The sequence below is a fragment of the Neolamprologus brichardi genome, chromosome 23 (genome assembly GCF_056152115.1).
Source record: "Neolamprologus brichardi isolate AB-2024 chromosome 23, ASM5615211v1, whole genome shotgun sequence".
NCBI lineage: Eukaryota > Metazoa > Chordata > Actinopteri > Cichliformes > Cichlidae > Neolamprologus > Neolamprologus brichardi.
This window is the reverse complement of record NC_142125.1, coordinates 18,971,963-18,996,334: the sequence shown is the minus strand read 5'-3', so window position 1 is coordinate 18,996,334 and position 24,372 is coordinate 18,971,963. Positions and strand designations below refer to the sequence as shown.

The following is a 24,372-nucleotide window of genomic DNA, read 5'->3' as shown; positions in this document are numbered from 1 at the left end:
TTTTCCTTTTAAATGTAAATATTTAAAGAACATTTTTACCTAAATTGTAAATATGAACATTAACCTGACTTCTCACCCACCTGCGGTACCTTTACAGCCCAACAGGGGGCTGAAGCCCACACTTTTAGAGCCACTAGACCACAGAGTCTTCAAAAAAGTTTATTATATATATTATATATAAAACCTCGTGACCATAATGATAGTTTCCAGTAATGCCAACACCTCCAGCTGTGCAACCTGTGGAACAAACCAAATGTCAGCACAAGAAGGTGTTAACGTGGGGTTTCGCAGGAGGGAAGACTCTTGCCAACATCTAGTGTAGCAGTCTATTCAGGGTAACTGACTCATTTTAGGAAAAGTAGATTCTTGTTTCCAGACAGAATGCTTCTGCTCAGAGGTTTACTGCTCTAAACCCTGAGCCAGTGTAAAAACAGTGTAATGCATAGGAAACAGGGAAATGCATAACCACAGGGATACACAGGGCATATTTTGCTGGTCTGACAGTGTTTTTTTTCTTCTTCTTTACAACAGATGCATTTCTGAAGCATCTAAAACTGCGGAGGGTCTTTTATTTTGTAAATCAACTTGATTTTCTATGTTTTTTTTCTATGTTTCTATGTTGTTTAAGAAGCAGACCTGCAGCTGACACTGAAGATCATCATCAGCTTACATTCAAAATTATCCCTGGAGCCCTAAAACTGAACCTAGCGGAGACTGTGGATACCACAGTCTGTCCTGCACTAGTGTGATGTCCATCACTGTGAGGTGTACTATAGACCGGCCATTCACAAACTTCACGCCAACATAACCTTTCTAAGTCCTACTAAATACAAAGACAGTATAATCACAGGTGCGTCTGTAATGACGAATTGTTCCATCCTTATTACAGCTACAAATCCCACTGGGAGTATTTAAGAAGAGCGTTTATCCTGCACTGAGGCTAAGGTGGCCCCTAGAGACAAAGCACGTACAAACTCCAAAACACGTACAAACTCCAAAACACAACGGAAGTGCTCCAGGACGCTAGGGGCAGTGTTGAGGTTCTCTCTGAGCAAAGCACAGAGAGAACCTCACTGTTAACGTCAGATTTGACTCCACCATGAACCAAGCGTTCATAGTAATTAAAAACAAATCAAACAAACAACAGTTTTCACATTACCTTTCTTATAAAGCGTGGCTGTTCTATCCTTGCTGGTGTTTTCTGCCGGTATCCAACTCCATGTGTTTGCAACAAACTTGCCTTTTTTTTTTTGCAAACCAAGCTCAACACTGCCCCTACCGTCCTGGAGCACTTCCGTTGTGTTTTGGACTTTGTACGTGTTTTGGAGTTTATACGTGCTTTGTCTCTAGGGGACACCGTACTGAACATTTTATTTTGAAAATTCACTGTATTCTCTAAGAAGTGTGTTATAATTTCGTGAATTTTGTCATCAGACAACAAACACAGGCTGTGTAGATTTTTTACGATTAGCCAACACACAGACTTCATTGTAACAGGAGTGACTAGTCATCTATTGTAACTTTATTGATGGAGTCTACAATGAATAAATAAAAAAGCCAAAATAAAAGTACCACAGATGCATAGTGGGACCTTTTACTGTTTTACAGATACCAAAAAAGAAAAAAACCCAAAGAAAACAACAAAATAAAATTAGTTTATGTTAAAAATGGATAAAAAGTAAAACTGTCATTGTGCCAGAGAGCAGTGCAAATTGAATTAATACATAATTTGCACACTATAAATCTAATAAACAGCTGGAAGAAGGTGTAATACAGAAATATGTGTGTGTCTTCAACTCTCTCAACATAAGTAGTACTCCACAGAAGAAAAATAAATTAATCCAAGCAGCTAACATACTTCCCACAAGTTTCAATACATAACAAAACAAAACAAACAAAAATGCCTATGTAGTTTCAGTGGAAACAGAAAACTGACCGCAGCACTGAGCGTGGCCTCGACCTGTGAGGCAACTTTGTCCCAACTTTAATCTGTAATCTGGTTTGGCAAGGTGTTTGAAAAGCGCACACACACACCCACACACACACGCGCGCACACACACACACACACACACACACACACACACGCACACACACACACATGGTTAAACATTGACCTGAAGGAGTTTCACACAGACAGGAATCTACAGTTTATCATCCTGACTCTGTGTGTGTGTGTGTGTGTGTGTGTGTGGCAACCCGCTGGGTGTTCTTCCTCGTTACAAACAATAGAAGCTTTAGTTAAAAATAAACTCCCTTTTAGCGCTCGTGTTTATTTTTATTCATACTTTGTTTTGTGTTTTATGGAGTTTTATTTTATATTTTGTTCCAAATAAACTTGTTTTATTTTTCATATCATTTTACCTATTGTAAAAATTATCTTTTTTAAATAATTTTTTAATTTGGTTTTATTATTATTATATTTTATTCATTTTATGTAGTGTTTTTTCTCACTTTGTTTATACTTCACTTGATTTTATGTAGTACTTTTATTACTCTACCATTTTATTTTTACTTTGCTTAATTTTATTTTAAATTATTTTAAGTTTTTTTCTTTTCATTCATAGGTTATTTATTTTATTACATTTATCATTATAATTGATTTGTGTTAGTTTATTATTACTATTACACTATAAGCCACTCCCGCACAGCATCTAAACCCACCCTCTGTGGGTTTAGATGCTGTGGCTCCACCTCCAGACCTCTGACTCTTGTTTAGTGTCATTCAGCTGAGAGCAGAGAAACACCTCTGTCAGTCAGTCTGCCTCTTTCTTAATATCTCTCTGAATGGACTGATGTGGAAGCATGCGGCGTGGCAGAGGTGCATGCTGGGATTGTTCGGGCATTTGGGAATGGATTGTGCACGAGCGAGAGGACGAGCGAGGTGGGTTCACACTGAGAGAGTGAGAGAGAGACAGAAAGAGAGAGAGAGTGACAGGTGTTGGAGAAAATATATGGGTGTGCAATGGTTAATAAGTAATAGGTGTGTGTGTGTGTGTGTGTGTGTGTGTGTGTGTGTGTGTGTGTGTGTGTGTGTGTGCCTTTATAGCAAACAGCGCTGCAAGAATGTGAACGATGTGTGAATATGCATGTGTGTGTGTGTCGTGAACAGGACACGCAGGTTTTCCTTTTTTGTATGAAAGACCTCACACACACACAAAGTAACACAGTGCAGACAGTAGGGGTGTGTGTGTGTGTGTGTGTCCTTCAGTGACTATTTTACAATAATCAGACTGACTAACTGGTGGATTTGTCTGAGTTTTAAGCAGCCATATTCATATCCACAATAATCGGCAGAGGTCTGTCCGTAATAAGAATCTCTTGCTGTTGTTTTCAGCTGGCAAACAACAAAAATGTCAGACAGTCACAGTTTGTAAAGCATGATTTTACACTGAGACTAAAACCACATGAATGTTAGGAAATCAGCAGAGTTTCATCAACATAAAACCAAATTTGAGAGAAAAAGCAAAGGAATGCCTGTTTCCATCCACACCTGCCAGGTTAATATTATTTTCACTGAAACAACAAGTGACTGAGCAAAGTTTCCTAATGTATGGTCAAAACTGTTGATCAGGATGTGTGTCGCCCTTCCACACTTTCTTCTGATTGGTGAACTTCTGGAAGCTTGCCGAGGGGCAACGTTCAGCCATTTGTCAGATTCAAGTCTTTTATTTTGTGTGCATGGAGACGATTGTCACCTTTCAATAAGAAACCTAGTTTAATGTCAAAAGCATGAATTTTTTCCAGAAAGAGCGGGTAAGCATCACCATGGCAACAAAGAAATAAAGCTTTAAAGATGTGGAAGTTGTATTTTAGCCCAAACAAGCGGGGTTTTTTGTAAATCCAACACAGGAGTTTGTAATGCCTAAACCTGACTGAAAGCCATATTTTTAAGTAATAACACCTTTAAAAAATAATTCTGGGTAAAACACAACTGAAATACACAAAATCAGTCAAATATTTATTTATTCAAATGCTCACTCTTCAAGGAAAATGTGCTCAGTGTAAACTGAATGTATTTAATTTGACCAGATTCCATAAAAAAGTAACATTTTACATTTTGTTACATGTAACAAAATAACATCTTTGCAAAAATACAAATTATTTGTAAAAATCTGTTGCGTGTATGATTCCAACTCGGGTCCCTGAAAATCTGAAATGATTTGCCCCGACACCACCAACCTCCTGACGTGGGCTGCTGTTATTATCTGATACACGTGCATGAATCAGAACATGGAAACACTGACGGGAAGTCTTGAAAAATGTCATCAGAAGGTTGTCTGCTCTCAGTGACGGCCATAAAAAAAGAAATAATTAACTAATGACTTTAGTTTGGGGTACAGTAAATGTAGTGAACATTGTCCCATTACGTAAGAATTAAATAAACTTTAGTCTTAGACACAATGCAAGATAACTACATGAAGCTGCTTCTTAGTTATGAAAGGAAAATTCCACAAGGTTCGTTTTGAATATTTAATTATTCTCATTCAAACATAAACTAAAGGAAAAACTTCAAACAACACCCTCAAAGAAGTCTTTGTGCCCAAACTCTTCTTTCTACAGTAAAATATTGATTCCAGTAGATCTCATGTGTCAGAGCTACTTGCACTAAATACTGTTATTTAGTGGTTCACCGAAGCGGAGGCAGCAGGAGTTCAATTGTTCTAAGGTAGAACGCTGCCGTCAGTGGGCTCTGCTGGCTGCAAAGTGTTGTAACAACTTGTCTGAGGTCAAATAAGGCAGCGTATATCTAAATATACCACACACCTACTCTACAGCTGATTTTAAGTCATTAAAATAAATATCAGTTCTAACCTATCATAATCAGTGTGTCTGCATTTATCAATTGTTATTAATGGAGTTATCTTGAATCACTTTTATTCATTATTTCATGTGTGCTGAACATACTGGATTCTTTTAATCTCAGTTTGTATATTTATTTATTGTTTACTTTGCAGGTTTTTGTACTTTCACAAGTTAAGCATTAACTTTTAAGTCATAGATGCTCACATATATTTACATGTAATATTATTTTATTGATCTGTTTTCAAAATAATATTGTAATGTACTCGATTTTTTTACAGCCTGTAGTTGTAGTTTTTGAGATTTTTTTGTTTGTGTTTGTAGTTTTATGCTAATAGTTTATTCATTCATTCGTCAGGTTCTTTGTGAGTCCTGTCTCTGTGTGTCTTTTTTGTTATTTTGCTCACTTTTCTGTGTGGTTTAGGGTTTTACTTGTGAATCACTTTAAACTTCAGGTTTAAATGAAAGATTCTATTAAAATTAAATTAAGCTAGGGTAACTAGCTATCAGTAAGTCCCTCATACCTCCTTACTTCAAAGAAACCAACTATCTTTCATGACTGGTGTGCATGCTTTTTTGCTGAGTTAAGGTTGTTAAATTTTCCTTGTTGAGGGCTTAAAAAGCATGAAATTAGATTTCCAGAAGTGTTCATATAACTTAATACAACAATTTTTAGTCTTCTGCTAAAGAAGAAGAAGAAACTGTGTTATTTGTGTCTTTCGGGCTTCACAGTAGTTTCTGTTTTTCTCATTTAACCTCACACCTTCTTGTATTTCCAGTCCAGTTTTTTCTTGTTAACAGTCTGATAATTAGGGCTGGGCCATATCATACCGTTCACGGTAATACCGGTATAATGTCGGGCTATGATAAGAAAATGAAATATCGCGATAGAATATGGGTAAAACGTGTATGCGCAAGTGCCTTTGTTTTCATACGCACATGGCGGAAAAAGCATTTCGGCGACAGAGAATGAGAAGAGCGAAAGCGGATCGTAGAATGAAACAGATGAACCAGAATTGGTTTGTAAAAATGCTGCAACTTCAGTGGTGTGGAACTGGTTTAGCTTTTGTCCATCAGATACACAACAAAGCACTATTTTTGGTAGAGCATGCTAGCGGGCCGTCGTTATTACCGTGTTTTTTGGAAAATACGGCACACTTAAAATCAATCCTTTGATTTTTCTGAAAATCGACAGTGCCCCTTATAATCCCGTGTGCCTTATGTATGAATTCTGGTTGTGTTTACTGACGAAATGATTTTATGTGGTACACGGTGCTCGAAAGTCTGTCAAATGTTTCAGTACGACTTTGCTAAGCTACGAAGCCGCACCGCTTGATGGATTGTTGGAGCATTACGGCTATCGTAGGCAGGCGCCTCATGGAGTGATACGTACTGTGCTTCAACATAATATTACCGTATTGTGTGTGTATAACCTCTTTTTAAGTTTTGTGGATATTATACATGGTTATGCTGAGGACATGTCGGCCAATTTCCACTGGAAATGCCTTTTTGGTTAAACTGTCAGCAAGGAATTTTCATTTGCACTGATTTTTTTTTTTTGTATAACTTTAATGCACTTAAAAAACAGCTGCTTGTTCTAGAGAAAATACATTAATGTTTTTCTTTTTTTTGCACTAATAAAGTTGTGGAGTTGTAAAATATTTTGTCTAGTGTCAATTATATCATCAGTTATATCGCAAATTTTCAAATGTATATCGTGATAAATATTTTTGGTCATATCGCCCTGCTCGACTGATAATCTGTTTTTCTTTGTGTCTGCAGAGTCGAGTTTGTACAGCTCTGAAACTTCAGGCCTCCAGACTCAGACTACTAGCCAAAGTGAGACCACAGTAATAACTCTGAGCACCCATTGCACTCAGAAAAGACAGCACTAAAACTCACCTCTGACCCCTCCCTGCCTTTTCTTCTCTCAGGTGCCACCTCTCCCACAGTGTTTGGAGTGGGAGGGGCTCCAGCAGGAGGTGCTGCGGGCTCACCGGGGGCGAAGCGGAGCGGCTCTGGAACCGGGAACACTCTAAAGGTAACAGCTCGCTGTGAACTGAAATGGGAGAATTTGGGTCAAATGTGTTAACATAAAGCTTTGGTTCATCTGTGGAGAGTGGGATGTCTACATGGCTTTGACTCAGATATTTCTATTGTTGGTCTGAATGTTTTTTAAATCTTACAGTTCGACAAACATGAACCAGGTCATCACAAAGTAACTAAAAGTAACACTGAAACTAATAAAAATTATACGACAATGAAACTGATTGAAAACAAAACATGAAAACAAAAACGAAACCAACGATTTAGTACAGAATTCAGTTGATTCTGGTCAGGATATTAACCTACAGTCAGAGGGCTTTAGTTATCTTAATTGTGGGTTCTCTGGTATTCTCAAAGGGAAATGCAGATATGCACTTTGTGTGTTTGTTGTGATTTGTTAATGCTGTGGTTTATGGTCAAAAATACTAAAGAGGAGTTATTGTGTTTGTTTTTATTCTAGGACTCCACTCCAGTGGCTTTGCATTATTCACAGCTAAAAATAATCCTTCTTTGTCTTAGAAAAGCAGTTTATTTGTGTCTCAGACAGTCTGCTTTAGCTTCTGTCTCCCATCAGTCCACAAACTTTTTTACTTCTACTTGGGCGTCTTCCTGAAAACTTGCTGAGGGGGCAGCATCCAGAGCTGCCAAGGTGTCATTTTGGAAACACAGCATTCAGAGCAGTCACAAGAATTGAGCTCTGGGTTCATAATATTTACTTTTGCATATGTTCACATCATTACATGAAATCTGAAACTTTGGTTAAAATGAGCATTTGATACTGTAACTTTAAATAGCTCCCCCTTAAATGTAATGGATTATTAAAGTTGGAAGCATTAGCTCACAGGAAATGTTTCCTCAGTTTTTATCATTGTGTCTAAATTGTATGAGTGTTGATGTGTAATCATAGCTGAATCTTGTTTTGTGCATAAATGAGTGTTAAAAAATATATAAAAGAAAAGTAAAATTGTTGGCAAAGAGACAAAATTTATTTGAAGGTTGTGTTTTAAATAGTTAAGAGAAGCTCTTTTAAAAAACAGATAGTGGAAAACATTCTGTAGATCAAGAAAATCTCCACAAATTGCTCTTCATATGTTAAACTTGGACTGGATTCATGCAGTTCTCAGCACATCCTATCAGCACATGAATGAAAATGTAGTTTAAAACCAGATGGACACATTTGTAACATGCTGGGTGACATTGATGAAGCTCGTATCACAGGTAACTCTGGACTCCTGAGTTTTTAGTCCTATTTGTACCAGCTGTATGAACCGTAGCCTTGGTGATACAATACTCAGTGGCATCAATAACGGTAACTACATTAACTGTTGCTGCAGCGCTGGTTGACTAGTCCGGTGCGGAGGCTGAGTCAGGGAAAAGCAGATGGACAGAAGAAACCGCCAATCAGGACGAGGAGGCGGGACAACAGGACAGAGATGACCACACCCCTCACAGGAAATGCGCAAATGGTGTGTAGACACCCATCCAAATGATGGGTTAAAGACACAAAATAGTAATAATGATAACATAAACTAATTGCTTCTTAAATTATGTAGAAGGTGAGGAAGGAGGAGGCAGGGCATAGTGGTGGGGAGGAGGAGCCAGAGGAAGAAAGCCACACCCCTCTACCACCCCCAATGCAGATCATCAAAGACCCTAACAATCCTGAGGTAAGAGTGGCTCTGTTTAAAGCTAGAAATGTTTAATGGCTGAAGATGAATGTGCCATAAACTGCTTAATATTGTATTTGCTGCTTTAGTCACGGGGTAAAAAACCTCTTCAGAAAACTTTTTGAATAACTACAAATATAAACTAAATGTTTTTATACAGAACAGTGGTTTATTTGAAGAGTTTTCAGTCCTAATACAGAGTTGCATGCAGCACTAGTGGAAGATACCAGTGATCCTCATACGTCTCCTGCCAGTGGACCTCATAGTTACATAAATACCCTGCACTGGTTTGAGTCATATCTATTTGGTACATTTCAGTTTCTTCGTGTTACTAAAGAGAGTTACTCATGGAGGTTCTTGTGTTGGGATCGGTACTTTTCATTGTATACATACAGGTAATATTATTAGGAAACAGCATACATTTTCATTGTTGGAGATGATACCCAGCTGTAGGTACCTATGAAACTAGTTGACACAAATCAATTAATTAAACTACAGGCATGTCTTCAAGGCCTGAAAGCCTCCATGGCATATAATTTCCTTTATCTAAATTTGGAAAAATGGAGGTTACTGAACTTGGTCTTAAAAACCTTGGAAGCATGGTGTCTAACCAGATACTGACTCTGGATGGCATTACCATGGCTTCCTGTTAGGAATCTTGACCAGATATGTCCGTAAAGGCACACTGTAAGAGATGTCGGACTGTTTTTTTCTTGCTGTATTTCTACATTTCTAAACATCCTGTCTCAGAGTGATGCTGAACAACTAGTTCAATATGTGTTACCTCTATGATGGACTATTGCAATTCACTATTATCAGGCTGTCCTAAAATATCCCTGAAAAGCCTTCATTTTATCCACAATGTTGCAGCAAGAATACTGTGAAACCGTATTTCTCCTGTAATGGCTTCTCTTCATTGGCTCTCTGTTGTATCCACAATTATATTTAAAAATCTTTCTCCTCACATATAAGGTCTTGACTGATCAGGCCCCATCTTATCTTAAAGATCTTATAGTAACATATCACCTCAATAGAACACTATCAGATTACTGGCTTGCTTGTGATTCCTAGTGTATTTAAAAGTACAAGGCGGTGCCTTCAGCTTTCAAACTGTGTACAGTATTCACGCTGTTTTCTTGTCATCAATAAAAGATTACAGTTTTCTGAGGTTACACAGAAGTCTTTTAATTTCAGCCTTTTCTATTTCTTCAGGCTCTAGACTCAGATCAGGGATCAAATGAATCAGACACGGAGCAGAGAAACAAAGCACTAAGAGGACGCATGTAAGACAAACCCAAATTTATTACAAAGACCAAGTTTTGAATGCATATTTAAGGAGACTTGAATTTTGTGGTTCTGTGTGTGCAGGTTTGTCGTTAATGAGATGGTCCAATCAGAGAAGGACTATGTAAAGGATCTGGGAGTGATAGTTGAGGTGAGACACAAACATCACACTGAAAGAATGAACCTACTGACGCTCCACCCACCAGACTCTACAAATGTCAATCTAAATGTACGACATGTTCTCTGTTGACGTTTCTCAGGGCTTCATGTCCCGGCTGGAGGTCAGAGGGATTCCAGAGGAGATGAGAGGAAAAGACAAGATTGTCTTCGGCAATATCCAGCAGATCTACGACTGGCACCGCGAGTCTGTGCCACAAATGCACACGTGAACAAACACACTTCATTATATACACAAAGATAGACCATCATGCTCAATGGGTGTTTTTCTGTTTCAGCTTCTTCCTGGTGGAGTTAGAGCGTTGTATTCAGAATCACGACCTGCTCGCAGATCTCTTCATCAGACATGTGAGTTCTACAAACAAAATGACTTGTTCAAAACAGAATATATAGCATGGCTCTGACCTGAGACATCAGGGACTCAACTCAGAACTCATTTGTCTTGACTTTGGGCTTCATTTAGAACTAGATTCAGGGCTCAATTTATTTATTTTTGTCTCAAGATAGGAATCAGGATTCAAATAGGACTTGGCTCATTACTTTTTATGGCTTGGCTTAGAACTTTGATCAAAGTTTCACTCAATTGTCAACTTAAGACTGAGCTTGTCCCTGCATTAGGACTTGACTTGTTTGTCCTGGCTTAGACCCACAATTGATTATGTGAATATTCACATGATCTAAGATGTGAACAAAGATGTGGATCATTACCATGATCTGGGGTTACCACTGAAACCATTGTGAGACCTTGCCTTAAACCATCAGTGACCTACTGAAGTGAGCGGGGGGTTGACGTGCCTGGGAACATGTCTTCCCAGTCCAAAATGGTTTCCTGGAAAGAGTGACCAATGTTTTTTAAATGCAGGTGAGTCTTTTCCTGTTGAGATGACTCCTCCATGTTGTACCATACATTTATAGAGTGGCTGTTTGGTTTCTTCTATAAAAGGGTCCAGGCCCTCCTCGCTGCACTGCACTGCACTGCATACCATATGTTGTTCATCTTGCTTTTAGGAGTTTTGTCCTTGCAATGAGCCAGTTTTTGTCTGCTAGATTTGCTATGTCTGAAGTGCACTGGGATGCCATGCTTGGAGAAAATTTCCAATAAACATGCTACAGGAACAGAAAAAGTTGTTGTCGTTCTGTTTCTCCCTAGTTGGTGTCTGGCATTCTTTCCTCTGCATTTTCACTGATTTGATGAAGGCCCAGTTAGGATAACCACATGTTCTAAGAGCTTTGTTTACGTCTGTGTGTTCCTGTTCCCTTCTGCCTTAGAGGGAACCTCCTCGCTGGTTTAGGGTCCCAAACAAGTTTGTGTTCCAGTACCTGGTGAGAGTCAAGGTCTAGCATGAGCTGAATAACTCAGAAGCTACAACAACATGGGGCTCAATTCTAAATTCATGACTTGCTCCTGAGGTTGAACTTGGCTCGAGTTGTTGTCTGTACATAAGATTTGAGTTATCACAGAGCTCAGGACTTCTTGTTATTTGCTTGGGACTTGACTCAGGATGTGTTGAAGACCTAATACAACTATTTCTTTTTTACTTTCTTGTTTTTTACAGGAGCGTCGTCTACACATGTATGTGGTTTACTGTCAGAATAAGCCGAGGTCAGAGTTCATCGTCATTGAGTATGAGACCTATTTCGAGGTAATGCGTCGCTTTTCTTGTTTTTCATTTCTATACTTGCCTATTCTTTTCTGTTGTTTTTTTTAATGATTATCTTATAGAATAGAATAACTTTATTATCCACATCAATGGAAAGTTGTTTTCAGTTCACCAAGCCATAAACAAATCAATCAAATCAACCCATAATAGTTTCTTTTATTTTTCCTTTCCTGATTTTTTTAAACATTACTATCTTAAAAGTTAAAAAAGGGGAAAACAATCGAAAGAGCAGGCTTTCCTAAAATGCACGTTCTTGAATGGACCTTGCTATAGTAAAAATCAGCCAAAAACTGAAACTGAACCAGACCTTCTATCTCTGCCTGTCTGTCTGTAGGAAATCCAGCATGAGATCAGCTGCAGGATGTCCATCAGTGATTATCTGATCAAACCAATCCAGAGAATCACCAAGTACCAGCTGCTGCTCAAGGTCTGTGAAGAACCTGTCAACATGATTTGTGTTTACACTAACTGCTTAAATGAAACATTGATTTTAAAATATATTTAATACATTTTTGGTGGAATCTGAATGTTACAATGGAATTGCTGGTATTATCTGTGGAGTAGGTTTGGGTATTATATATCCTGCTTAAAAATGCATCTGCCTAGAGACCATAGAAGACAATTACCCAGTAGCTAAATGTGGTACAAAGGTTCTTTTATTATTAAGGTTATTAGGCTTTTGTGCATTTTCCCTGACAAATATGGCATAAAACTAAAAACCAAGCTAAATTTGGAATTTGACCAGAGGTGCTGATCTTGATTATAGACTGGTTGGCTCTCAGGGCTGTGTGACATGACAAAATATATCAGATGAAGAAATTAAATCATCTATCATTTCATATTATACATTATGGTTTGTTTCAAGGTGTTGCAAAACACTCTGTTTAAAGCAGTATGTTTTTCTTCTACCAGCGCAAGAATTACATGAAAAAGTATGAAGAGAGTTTACGGATGAGAAGCAAAAAAGAGCCGTCAGGTGCTCAAAATAAACCTTAGACTCAAACGTTAGAACTGGCTTTTTCTCGCAACATGTCATGTCATGTAATACAACTTAAAATACAACTAAAAATATATATAGTTTCATGCATCGGTCAAAACACTCCACTCCAGGTACAGGACTCCCAGCTGAAAACACGTCGAGTGCCAGAGATTCACAGAATTTACAGAAAATGCACTATTTTGTGAATTATATCATTATCGGGATGAGAAATGTCTTCTATCGGGATATGAGATTTTGATCATATCGCACAGACCTATTGGCTCTTGCTCTAGGCTTGAATTAGAACTTCGGTCAGATCGGGTTTTTACCTTTTATTGAGGGACTTGATTCAGGACACAACCCGGGATGCAACTTGGGATTTGTTGTTTTTGAGTTGGAGCCGACCTCAAGACTTGATTTGACTCATACTGATGTTGTCTTTGAAATTAGCTACAATTTGACATGGGTGTAGTATTAGACTGAGAAATTATTCTGACTCAACTCAGGCAAGAAATGTGTGGGTTGTTTTATTAACTCCCTTTACAGTTATTACCTGTGCGCTCTGATTGGTTCACAATGACAGCCTTGCTTGTAATGGCATAAATTTTGTATTTTTGGGTAGAGCTTTTTGTGAGAAATCAGAGATAAACTCATCAGTTCATCATACCAGCGTGTATTTTAAGATATTTTCTGATGTTACACTTTAAGGACACACTATGACTTTGGCTGACATTCAAACACTTATATTTTTTCTGTTTGTTCATCAGGATTTCCTCAAGTATACGTCGAAGGCAGGGCTGGACTGTGAGGAGATTGAGGTAAGTTTCATTTCTTTGCTTTCCTTTTCTGTAAATCATCTCATAAGCTTTCAGAAACATCAAACAACTGAACCACAGCTTTGTTCGTGTTTTTTGTTATTGATCAATTTAGTTTGATAATATAAAAACAGTTGTGTTGTGCCATAAACTGTTCTGATAATACACAAAGGCACAAAGGATCTACATTCTGGGAAACAGTTTATTTACTGAATTTATTATATTTTCATTCAAATTCTTGTGACTTTTAAAAATGATAAACTTTGTTAAATAGATATTTCGTTTTTTAGCTTTGCTAAGAGTTGTAAAAAAAAAAAAACTCTAATAGACAACAAACACATGAGTTTTGTTCTTCAGCAGACAGCTGTTTCTGTCTCATAACCAACGAGCAGGAGACAGCAAAGAGCTGCTGCTGCTTCTGGCATAGTGAAGATCGTTATAAATGATTTACACGAGATGGTGAATCATCGCCCTGAGGACTAACACAAACTTTTGTAATATTTAGTAACTGTGTGTGTGGTCTGTGTACAGAAAGCGGTGGAGCTGATGTCATTGGTTCCAAAACGCTGCAATGACATGATGAACCTGGGACGCCTGCAGGGATACGAGGTACACCTGTCTGTCCACCTGTCCGGCTGATTTGTTTTGTTAGCAATTTCATGTCACTAGGACAACATAGTAACATAATTGATTTCATACTAATTAACACTGAAAGCTCTGAAAGAAATGTGATAATATTTCTAATTTTTAATTTTGCATTTTGGTCTACTAACACAAAATGGACAAAAAGCAGAACTGAACCACACAGAGATGAAGGACAATGAACAGAACCAGGAGGAACACCATATTACATTGATAACAGCACACATGGCATAATAATGTTGTTGTGGGTGCTGCTACCGAGCTCTACAACAACAGCTTCTCAAGTAGTTTGTGTGCAATTTACCTGTTTCAGGCACATATTAATTCAAAAAATTAGAAATGTGTGTAGAAAGCACAATACAAACAATTAACAATGACATATATGAGGCATGTACACAATTTGCTTTTGCTGATTTCCTGGAAATGTAAAGTTTGCTGCAGGGTACCTGGACTCTTAACCATCGGTCTTTCTTTCCTCACTCACCTCCTCGTGCTTTCCAGGGAAAGCTAACGTCTCAGGGGAAGCTGCTGCAGCAGGAGACTTTCTGTGTTTGGGAGCAGGACGGAGGCGTTCTGTCTCGCAGCAAAGAGCGCAGAGTTTTTCTGTTCGAACAGATCATCATCTTTAGCGAACTGCTGCGCAAAGGCTCCAACAACCCAGGATACCAGTTCAAGAACAGCATAAAGGTCAGACTGGTCAGCACTGTTTAGACTCGACACCGTCTTGAGGTCTGAATTAGGAGTAATTGTGTTATTGTTTGTGTTCAGGTGAGTTATCTGGCAATGCAGGACAGCGTGGACGGTGATCCCTGTAAGTTTGTGTTGTGGTCTCGTGGGTCGGCGGAGCGCTTCACGCTCCAGGCATCTTCTGCCAGCATAAAGATGACCTGGGTAGAGACCATTGCTTCCCTGCTGGATGCCCAGAACAACTTCCTGTCAGGTAAAAACCTTGTCAAAAACATTCCTGAAATATCTGAAATATCCATTACATTACCTGTCCTAAAATGTCCTTAATTCTCCTTGGAAAATTCCCTTTCATTGTCATTGGATCACCACTGATTTTGAAATCTCTTATTCAACTGAAATGCTACTGAATCTCAATGGAACATCTTTTATTATCTTTCTCATATTCCTCAAATACCTTTTGTTTTACCCTAAATATCCTTAAACCATATTTAAATAGCCTTAAATTCCCCAAACCACCCTTAAACATCTCTGTTATGTTAGTAACGTTGGACTTGTGTTATTGTAAACCCCCCTTAAGTCACCCTTGAAATCTTAGAATACCTTCCTAAGTCTCAAATCCTCTGCAAGCTGTTTAATCTTTTTTTAATGCCAAATGAATCCAATTTCCAAATTTCCCAAAAATGTCTTCCTTACAACCTCCTTGAAAACTCCTTGAATCAATCAAAAGTATCATTTTTGTTAACAACCCTCCAACATTCCTAGATCTCTATAAATCTCCTTAAATCTCACTGAAACAGCTCATGCATATCCATACATCTAATCTGTGCCCACAGCTCTCCAGTCTCCTATTGAGTATCAGAGGAAAGAGGGCGTGATCTCTGTGACACGGCCACTGTCATCAGGAAGGCCGCCATCTGCACCGCCCACTCCCAACGGTCACGCAACTCAGCCCCCTCCTGACAGTGAACAGGAAGATCAGGTTTGAATCCCTCCTTTCACTTTCCTTGTGTACCATAAGTTCTTGAAAAACTTTCTTACATCAGACCATATGACCTTTGACCCTTCAGGAACTGGTTCTGGTGCTGCAGGACTTTGTGGCAGTGCGGGAGGATGAGATCTCTGTGTTTCGGGGGGAGAAGGTTCAGATTCTGGCATCCAACCAGCAGGGTCAGAGTCTGGTCTATCGGCCGGCCAACAGCGATTCGCCAGCCGCCGAGGGCTGGGTGCCACGCAGCGTGCTCAACACACACTGACACATACACATGAACAAACACACACTGGCAGCAGGGTCAGAATCTGGTTTACTATTAGTACATACACAAACACAATGACAGCACTCCAAATACTAAATGCAAAATGGGTCAAAAGCATGTTGGGAAATATTTGTGCAGCAAAAATGTAAACATGACGATGGACAATGTCTGCGTGTCTGGCACTTTGGACAAAAATATGTCTTCTCCACTTTCTCATTTTCTCACCTGATGAGATTTGTCAGAAACAATCATTAGGAATTATGTTAAAGTTTTAAGCATTGGAGAATATCCTTAATATTACATCTGGGTCCAAGGGGCAACCCTCCATAGCAACTTCATGGATCCCCAAAGTGTGTAACAGTGGAGCTGGAGCATACTTGCCTGACGTCAACAAATTAAAGTGTAATTAGTGTTCTAGTTGGTTGTTTGGTTTTAACTCAAAATTTCTAACAATCTTTGTAAAAAGTTGATTGCAGCTTATTTGAAGTCCAGAATGGTGTGATTATGCCTAAAGATTGTTCTCAGTCAATAGCAGTAGACTAAGCAGAATAAACTAGACCTTAATGTCCTAGTTGGATGTATGAACCACAAGTGGATCCTTTCATTGTGGATTAGATGCTCTACTTTGAGTCTGTCCCAACAGACCAAGACCCTGATCCAGTCCAGACCCTTCGGGCTATTATAATTTCTTCTGCTTGAATCCTCGTATCCAATATTGGTCCTTGGTCTCTCTTTGGTCACTATTCACAGTTGGCTATGAATAGAAAAGGACAGATAGTGTTTGAGTTGTAGTTGATTGATGTAGAATCTCAGGATCTTTTTCACACGTGGGGGATATAAGTGAGTCCTTGTGGTGAACTCAATCCAAATGGAAAGCAAAGATTTGCCTCATGTTTCTCATGCAAATACAGTGAGTGGACTATTTTGCAACCCCCGGTGTTTGAAACTATAAGGAAACCTGCTTCCTTCCAAAGCATAACCGACTCCATCACTTTCTTCAGTAATAAAGTTGAACCATATCGATTCAGCAAAACAGCACAAACAGCAGTAGTAACATTCCCCTCCATTTTGACTGTCAATGGTGTCAAGAGACTCCAGAGTCAATGAACTAATCTTGGCTGGTCCAGTTCTTATTGGGGGCCTCCTGAGGTTTTCCTACGACAGACAACAAATCTCTCCAGAGAGTTTGGTGTCCATCCTCAGTTAGGCTTAAAAAAACAAAAAACAAAAGTGAGGAGTTCAACAGGCATCCTGGTCAGATTTCAGGACCAGCTCCGAGTTTTCTCTTTCACAAAATAATCTCCACCTTAACATTTTTTTCCATTGTTGTCTCTTTATGTAACAGTGCTGTGACCCATCAGAGGGTTAGAAACTGGAGAGGTAGACACTGCCATCATTTGTGCTCTGAAGGTTTCCTTACATGTTTCAGACCCTGATTACTGTTCAGCATTTTAGACTTTAAACACACACACACACACACACACTTTCCCAGCAGCAGGTACTGTTAGTCTCCTCCCTCATTCCTGGTGCTTTAACATTCAGCCAGAACACAGCTCTTCACCTCGTTCTATCAGACGCTGCCGTCAGGGTCCCAAGCAACCAATAACCCACTCTTATGACTTCACAAACTGTTCTCCGTGGCTCAGTGGAAGGGAGGTCATATGACCATCATTACAATCATCATCACCACCATCCAGACGGGGACACCAGGAAGAAAAGACAGTCAAAAAAATAAATAAATGAAACCCTCCTGGACGAGAAGAGGCAAAAAGACCTATCAGCCAATCAGAACTGAGTTCTCTACGCGTCGTTCTGTTAATAGTGTGTATAAAGAGACTGAGGACACACACACACACACTTCATACACACACCAATGCTATGATGAAGATGCAGATGAAGATTACTATGAAGATAATTAAGAATAATAGAATCTGTTTTTCACCTTAATAGAGAGAAAAAAAATGAGAGAAAATGTTTGTCATATTAATAACTGCGTGCGTGTGCATGAGAGCGAGGGAGAGCGTGTGTGTGCGTGTGTTAGTAACGCCGTCCTATGTGTGTGTGTGTTTTTCCACCGACAGTTAGGTGGTGTCCCGGTGTAGCGTTGCCATGACGAATTGTTGTGTTTGCGGTGACACCATTTTTTGTTTGTTTATTCGTTTGGTTGGTTTTTATAGCAAACCAGAGCTGCTGCCGCCCTCCTCCCGCCCCGCCCCTACTCTGTCTTTCTCCAGTCAACAAGGCGGCCTCAGCTTTGGTTAGTTTGATATTCTGATTATGCATTTCTCGTTCCTGTATATAGACCAGACGTCCAACTGCTACTCTATGTACTGTGGACACTGAACCGGTCTGTCTCTCAGCAGCCCAACCTACTGTGACTGTCTGTTTCTACTAAAACCGAAGCTGTAACCTTCAGCACGCTCTCTACCTGTCTCTCTCTGTCTCTCTCTCTCTCTCTACCTCTCTGTCTCTCTCTCTCTCTGTTTCTCTGGTGCCATTCTCAGACAACACCCCGGTCCTTAAGGAGCTGCGCAGCCTGTCAGGTGCACTAAAGAGCGGTTAGGGTGGAGGATAGTGTGCTATGAAGCAAACTATGAATGATTTAACTGGTGTTAAAGGAAAAGTTTGAGTTCTTTCAAGTCTATCTTAATATAACTTCTTTAAACTGATCTAAAAATGTACAACCTGTAGGCAACAGCTTTCTGGTTTCTGTTAGCAGAATTATAATGACACTAACAAAACTTTCAGTTCCTCTAATGTCCACTTGATGCTGCAAAAATGAGTCCCTATACTTAGTTTCCCATGTTAAAATGTCCAACTTCAGCCTGCTACAGAAAACAGTTTTGGTCTAGTTTCTTTGTAACAACTGTATGGGGCTGAATTTAGTTCATAACTCACATGTTTAAACTGCATTAAGGCTTAATGTTTGCGTTATTAGGGGTGGGACCTTGTTGAGTGGCAGGTGACACAGTGTAGCTGTCTGCAAGGTTTCACCTTAGTTATTTGAAGTCACTTAGCTGGACCTTTAGGGTGGGTTTGAAGTGATTTATGTAATTTGATAATAAAACAGAATCACATCATCAACATATGGTGATATACGCATATAGCTTAAGCTCAGTCTGTCCTTTCTGGATCATTTTTTAAGGATCAAGAAATCAAATACAGAATACAAATCTCAAAACGATTAACCATCTATGATTTAGCAGTTTAAACTGTATTTGCATTTGTAAACAATAAATGCTCAATGAAATAGGTAGATTGTAGCATTTCCAGATTATTAAATTTGTTTGGGATTTTTTTGGTAAAAAAAAAAAAAAAAAGCTACAACAGAAACCAAGAAGCACCTGATTCCTGAGCAGGTTTCAAAGGAAAATATGTTACTAAAGCTTCTCTTAATGTGCATATGGAATGTGATTGGGACTAGTATATTAAGACAGACTTGAAGGAAACCTAATGTTTTCTTAAAGGGCAACACACATGGCACTTGACTATGACATTCATTAGACTTTTTGTCCCAGCTACTGCAAACCTGGCTTTCTACTAAATGTCAAACTATGTTTGGCAGCATAGCTTTGATTCAGTCTGTTTCAAATATTTTTCTAAGCTGAATGGTGGACATCAGATTGTCCATAACTTTCTGGTTCAAGATGGTACTTTGGGTTAAATATTAGGCTGTTTGGCAACATTTACTTTACTGGGTAATTTTGTGTCAAATCTCTTAAATATTATATTCAAAATCTAATGTTTAGCTGCAAATTACACAACATTTTATCACATTTGTTAAACAGTTTGTAATTCGTGGCTGTAATTATGAGGGGAAGCGTTCCTGTCTGCCTGTTGTATACTGGCTGAAAAATAGTTAATAAACTGACGTCTGTTCTCTAAAAAAAACAAAACATCCTTGCTAGCGGTTATTCCTGCTATATCTGAGCTTCCGTTCAGCAGTGTAAATTATTTTCTTTAGTGTTTTAGACTGATAAAACACTATAGTGCTGATTTCTCACAAGAGAAACAGTCAAACAAAACAGTATAGTGTGACCAATCTACTGTTTCTCATCTTTTTAAGGAAACAGATGTCAGTATACAAACTATTTCTCATACTCCCTGATACTGAATTTTCTTTTATTATTATTATTATTATTATTATTAAAATGTTGAATATGATGATTAGTTACTCTTTTTCCTTTGTAATTGTGGATAAACTGGTTTCTTCAAAATACTTGTTAATTTGCAGCTAAACAGCAGCAGGCCTTTTTAGGAAACTGGAAACAAATTACACAAATGTCCAAGTTTGTAGTAAAAAAGCAGAAAAAGACAGTGTTAATGTCTTGTAATAGTCATTATAAATACCAACATCCACTTCTTCACATAAACATGCAAATACAAATTATGACTGTCTAAAATATAAGTTAATATCGAGTCCTTAAAGACCTTCAAGCTACTTAACATCAACATGACATTCGTCAGGTGAATGACCCTTAAAAACAGATGCCACTCTGTTCCTTTTACAGAGCTGGCAAAGGATTTTGTGTCAGTGTGATAACTGTCAATGCAAAAAAAAATACAAAAAAAATAATTATAGTGTTCAAAATGCTTAAAACATGAGCAAGGTCACAACTTTGGAACTCGGAGTGCACCAGAAGGGTTTCGATTTGATTGCCGAGCATTTCAAAAGGAACTCTAACAGGTGGAAAGCTGTGCATTATGAAGAGTTTGAAAGTTAAATGTATTTCACAATGAAGGTGCTACAAAGTAAAGCTTAAAATAAAATGTGGACCATGATTAAAGGTGTAAGATGGATAACTGTGCACTATAGAGGTGTTATAAGGTGGGAAATAGCACACAGCTTAGAAATCAGTGCATTATGAATGGTTTGAGGTGAAAGGTAGTGTACTAAGGTTTAGGATGAAAAATAGTACACTACAAAGGCATAGGGTGCTGTTTGAGACCCAGCCTTGTTGCCGACTGGCAAACTCAACTAACCAATCAACCAGTGTTATTTGTACAGAACTAACAGCTGCTAACTGACTGCTAACAGCTCTCTGTGTTTGTAATAAACGTCATTTTTCATCCAAAACAGTCTGTATGTGGCTTCTTTATCTGGACTTCTTTTTTTTTTAAATACATGGATCAATTACTACATTTATACATTATAACCATTTATATTTTGCATATAAAAAATGAATGTAGCCCAGGGGTGTCCAAACTGCGGCCCGCGGTCCATTTTTAATTGGCCCGCAAGTAATTTTATAAATAGAATAGAATATGGCCCGCACTTCAACTTTTGCTGGAGTGTATTGCACTTCTTAGTTTTAACGCCAGGGGGAGCTGCTGTTAATCAAGGCAGTTGCTCCACCAAAAAGGACAATCACAGAAGAAATTTACTCCCAAGTTACTAAACATGGCAGAACCAAAAAAGCGAAAGGTAGTAAAGTGAGTGCAGAAAATTCCAGATACGGTGGGAGAGTGAATATTTCTTCAAAGAATTCAAGGGGACGTGTGTCTGTTTGATCTGCACTGAAACTGTGACAGTTATGAAAGACTATAATGTACGATGTCATTATGAAACCAAACATTAGGCCTATGCATCCGACACTGGTGCTGAGCGAGAGCAGAAATTAAAGCAAAGGGTAGCTCTCTTGCAGGGTCAGCAGCAGTATTTTTTTCGTGCTCAAATTGTCCAGGAAAAGGCTCCAATAGCCAGCTATGAGGTCCCCCAACTCATGGCAAGACATGGCAAGCCTTTTTCAGATGGAGACCTCATAAAACACGGCCTCATTAAAGTCACCAAAATAATGTGCCCTGAAAAAGTGCAGGACTTCCACAACGTCAGCATGTCCAGAAATCCAGTTGTGCGACGCATTGAAGACTCGTCAGCCAACATTAAACTGCAACCGTCTGATAAAGCTGTGCTTTTGATTTTTACTCCATCGCATGCGATGAGAGCACCGATGCCACAGACACCGCACAGCTGCTAATTGTTTTGCGGGGAGTGGACGAGAGCACGAGCGCTTTAGGGGAGTAAAAAATATATTCCACAGTATCCGTGTGTTAATGTGCAGGTACACATGCTTCAAATATCAATAATGCGCATCAATTCTGTCACTACCCTGTTTTTACGCACCACTTTATTATATGCGTTTTTCTTGTTAACACACAGAGTACATGTAACAGGGTCATGAATCACATTGTTATAATTACACAAAATGTGTCCTAAACCCCCAAACTGTTCCTTTTATACCTGACTTTTAGGACCTCCAAGCCTGTAGTTATGTTCATTATCAGTTAGAGCCCCTCCTCATTCTTTTCTTCTTCTTCTTTGGTGCAACCCTATAAATACAGTGTACCCCTTTTGCCTCTCCCCTTTTCTACAATTCCCCTGTGGGAGAGGAGCTGGAGTGGGCAAATGATTTACCTGGAGGCCTTTCTTTCTTTCTTTTACCTTTTTTGATCAGAGATCAGACACAACGCAGAATCACACCGGTTACATACACACGCTGTGCACAGCGCGCGCACACGCAAAGTCAGCTGATCTCATCTGATGCAGATCTGCTCCTTGATCAAGTGACATTTGTCCGGATTTTTGCCACGAGTGGCGATCAGCGCCGCAGCTGGATGGCCCGATTTACATACCCAGTGCAGCTGATACTCACCAGAATAATTTACTAAAATTATACAGACGCCTGTTATTAAGTCCAGTTCAGTCTGTTAATGTTGATAACCGTTTCAAACGAACGTTAATAGTGTTGCTAAGCCTAATAACTTAAATAACAAGCTTGAAATGTACCCGTCCCATTTTCCCCTTTATTGTTTTTCTCTGTACTGTAAATCTTCTGTCTAAGAAGAAATCTGAGGCTGCTGTTCTGAGAATGAGCACCACTTTTCAGTGATTTTTCTAACTTTTTTCTAACTTTCTAACACTAAAGTTAAGGTTATATACCTAATTTATATTAAGTGGCCCAGCCCCTCCTATATTTTTATGTATGTGGCCCTCAGTGAAAAAAGTTTGGACACCCCTGATGTAGCCATAAGAAAGTCAGACATTGGTGTGTGAGTGAGAAGTTACTCTCTATTTACATTGTAAATAATTATAATTATTATTTTTAATTTCTTGTTCTAATGCAAAGGCTGAATAACTAACAACAAAAAATAAATTAAAAAAAGCAGGACCAAAGTATCAGCATCTGCTTAGGCCACCATCCATTTTCTGCCACTCTCAGACTTTCTCCAGCCACCCTCTGAGAGATGTAATCTCTACAGTATGTCTTTGGTCTTACCTGTGGTCTACTCCCAGTTGGACAAGCTAAAAAAAAAAAATTACATAAGCGGTATCTTGGTCTCTTTACCACAACAGACTGGTACAGTAATCAGTCTGTCCATATCTCACTGCGCTCTCCTCTCACTCATGAACAGACCTGAGATACTTCTCACTCACAGCTTGAAGAGACACTGCACTCTTTTCCAGTTGAAAACAATGAATTCAGAGTTGGAGGTGCTGATTCGTAACTCAGCAACTTTACAGTCAGCTGCTACCATCCCAGTACATCGACCCAGTGGAAGTCATTGTTTGTTGAAGACAGCAGACCTACATCCTCCACAAAACGCAAAGATAAGAATCTGAATATGTGACACCCTCCATACCTTGACTGTTCACTGTCTACCAGGAACAAATAGGCCTTATAGCAAGCGATGGAGATGAAGCTTTCATTGCAGTTGTACAGAGACCAAAGCTTACAACAACAAGCCAGATACCCAATGGTCCTGCAGGAACCCCTGAATCTGAGGTTCAACTAACCGATGACTTGCCATCAATTTCAGCCAAGTTGTTTATTCAAATCTAGGTATTGGTCCACAGCTGATGCATGTGTGAAAGTAGGGTCTATATACAAAACATTTCTAAAGGTAAATCACTGTAATGATGTTTATATACCAAAAGATGAGGTTCTGATTTTGAATGAATATTTTAATCTCTTAACAGTAGCTATTTAACAGATGTAAAGGAGAAAAAAAGGTAAATAAAGAATCTAAGTAGATTGGATTAAATTGTGTCATTCATTATGTAACAATCAAATGCTGAGTCAAAGCTTCTAATAGGTGTTACACTATGATGTATTATTCTAGGTTGAGTAATTTCTAGGACACACTCTGACCTGGAGAAATATCCCGATAAGAGCATTTGCAAAGTTGTAAACTGATTTGGATTACATCTGTTACTTTACATTACACGCAGGTGGAGGTGATAAACAGGACTTTTTATAGTGTACAAAGTCAATATGTGTTCCAGCTGGACTATGATGATTAGTGCTGCAATGATTTAATTAGCACCTAATGCTGTAATCAACTGTAAACAATTATTGTTTC

The 24,372-nt window shown here is 38.8% G+C and overlaps 1 protein-coding gene across 3 annotated transcripts in view; it reads left to right on the top strand.

Annotated features, from left to right (window-relative positions):
* Nucleotides 1-21,081, top strand: part of LOC102778049 (kalirin-like) — a 59,692-nt gene extending 38,611 nt beyond the window's left edge. For 2 of the 3 annotated variants that reach the window (XM_006800317.2, XM_087836772.1), the window contains 16 exons: nucleotides 6,583-6,639; nucleotides 6,735-6,841; nucleotides 8,181-8,312; nucleotides 8,400-8,513; nucleotides 9,726-9,796; nucleotides 9,882-9,948; nucleotides 10,058-10,161; nucleotides 10,253-10,322; nucleotides 11,531-11,617; nucleotides 11,970-12,062; nucleotides 13,382-13,432; nucleotides 13,961-14,038; nucleotides 14,573-14,758; nucleotides 14,840-15,011; nucleotides 15,592-15,737; nucleotides 15,826-21,081. In XM_006800317.2, the coding sequence (XP_006800380.2) occupies nucleotides 6,583-6,639; nucleotides 6,735-6,841; nucleotides 8,181-8,312; nucleotides 8,400-8,513; nucleotides 9,726-9,796; nucleotides 9,882-9,948; nucleotides 10,058-10,161; nucleotides 10,253-10,322; nucleotides 11,531-11,617; nucleotides 11,970-12,062; nucleotides 13,382-13,432; nucleotides 13,961-14,038; nucleotides 14,573-14,758; nucleotides 14,840-15,011; nucleotides 15,592-15,737; nucleotides 15,826-16,011 (1,721 nt within the window). In that variant the 3' untranslated portion in view covers nucleotides 16,012-21,081. The remainder of the gene's footprint in view (nucleotides 1-6,582; nucleotides 6,640-6,734; nucleotides 6,842-8,180; nucleotides 8,313-8,399; nucleotides 8,514-9,725; nucleotides 9,797-9,881; nucleotides 9,949-10,057; nucleotides 10,162-10,252; nucleotides 10,323-11,530; nucleotides 11,618-11,969; nucleotides 12,063-13,381; nucleotides 13,433-13,960; nucleotides 14,039-14,572; nucleotides 14,759-14,839; nucleotides 15,012-15,591; nucleotides 15,738-15,825) is intronic. The other variant, XM_087836774.1, reaches the window with a different exon arrangement.
* Nucleotides 21,082-24,372: the final 3,291 nt, after the last annotated feature.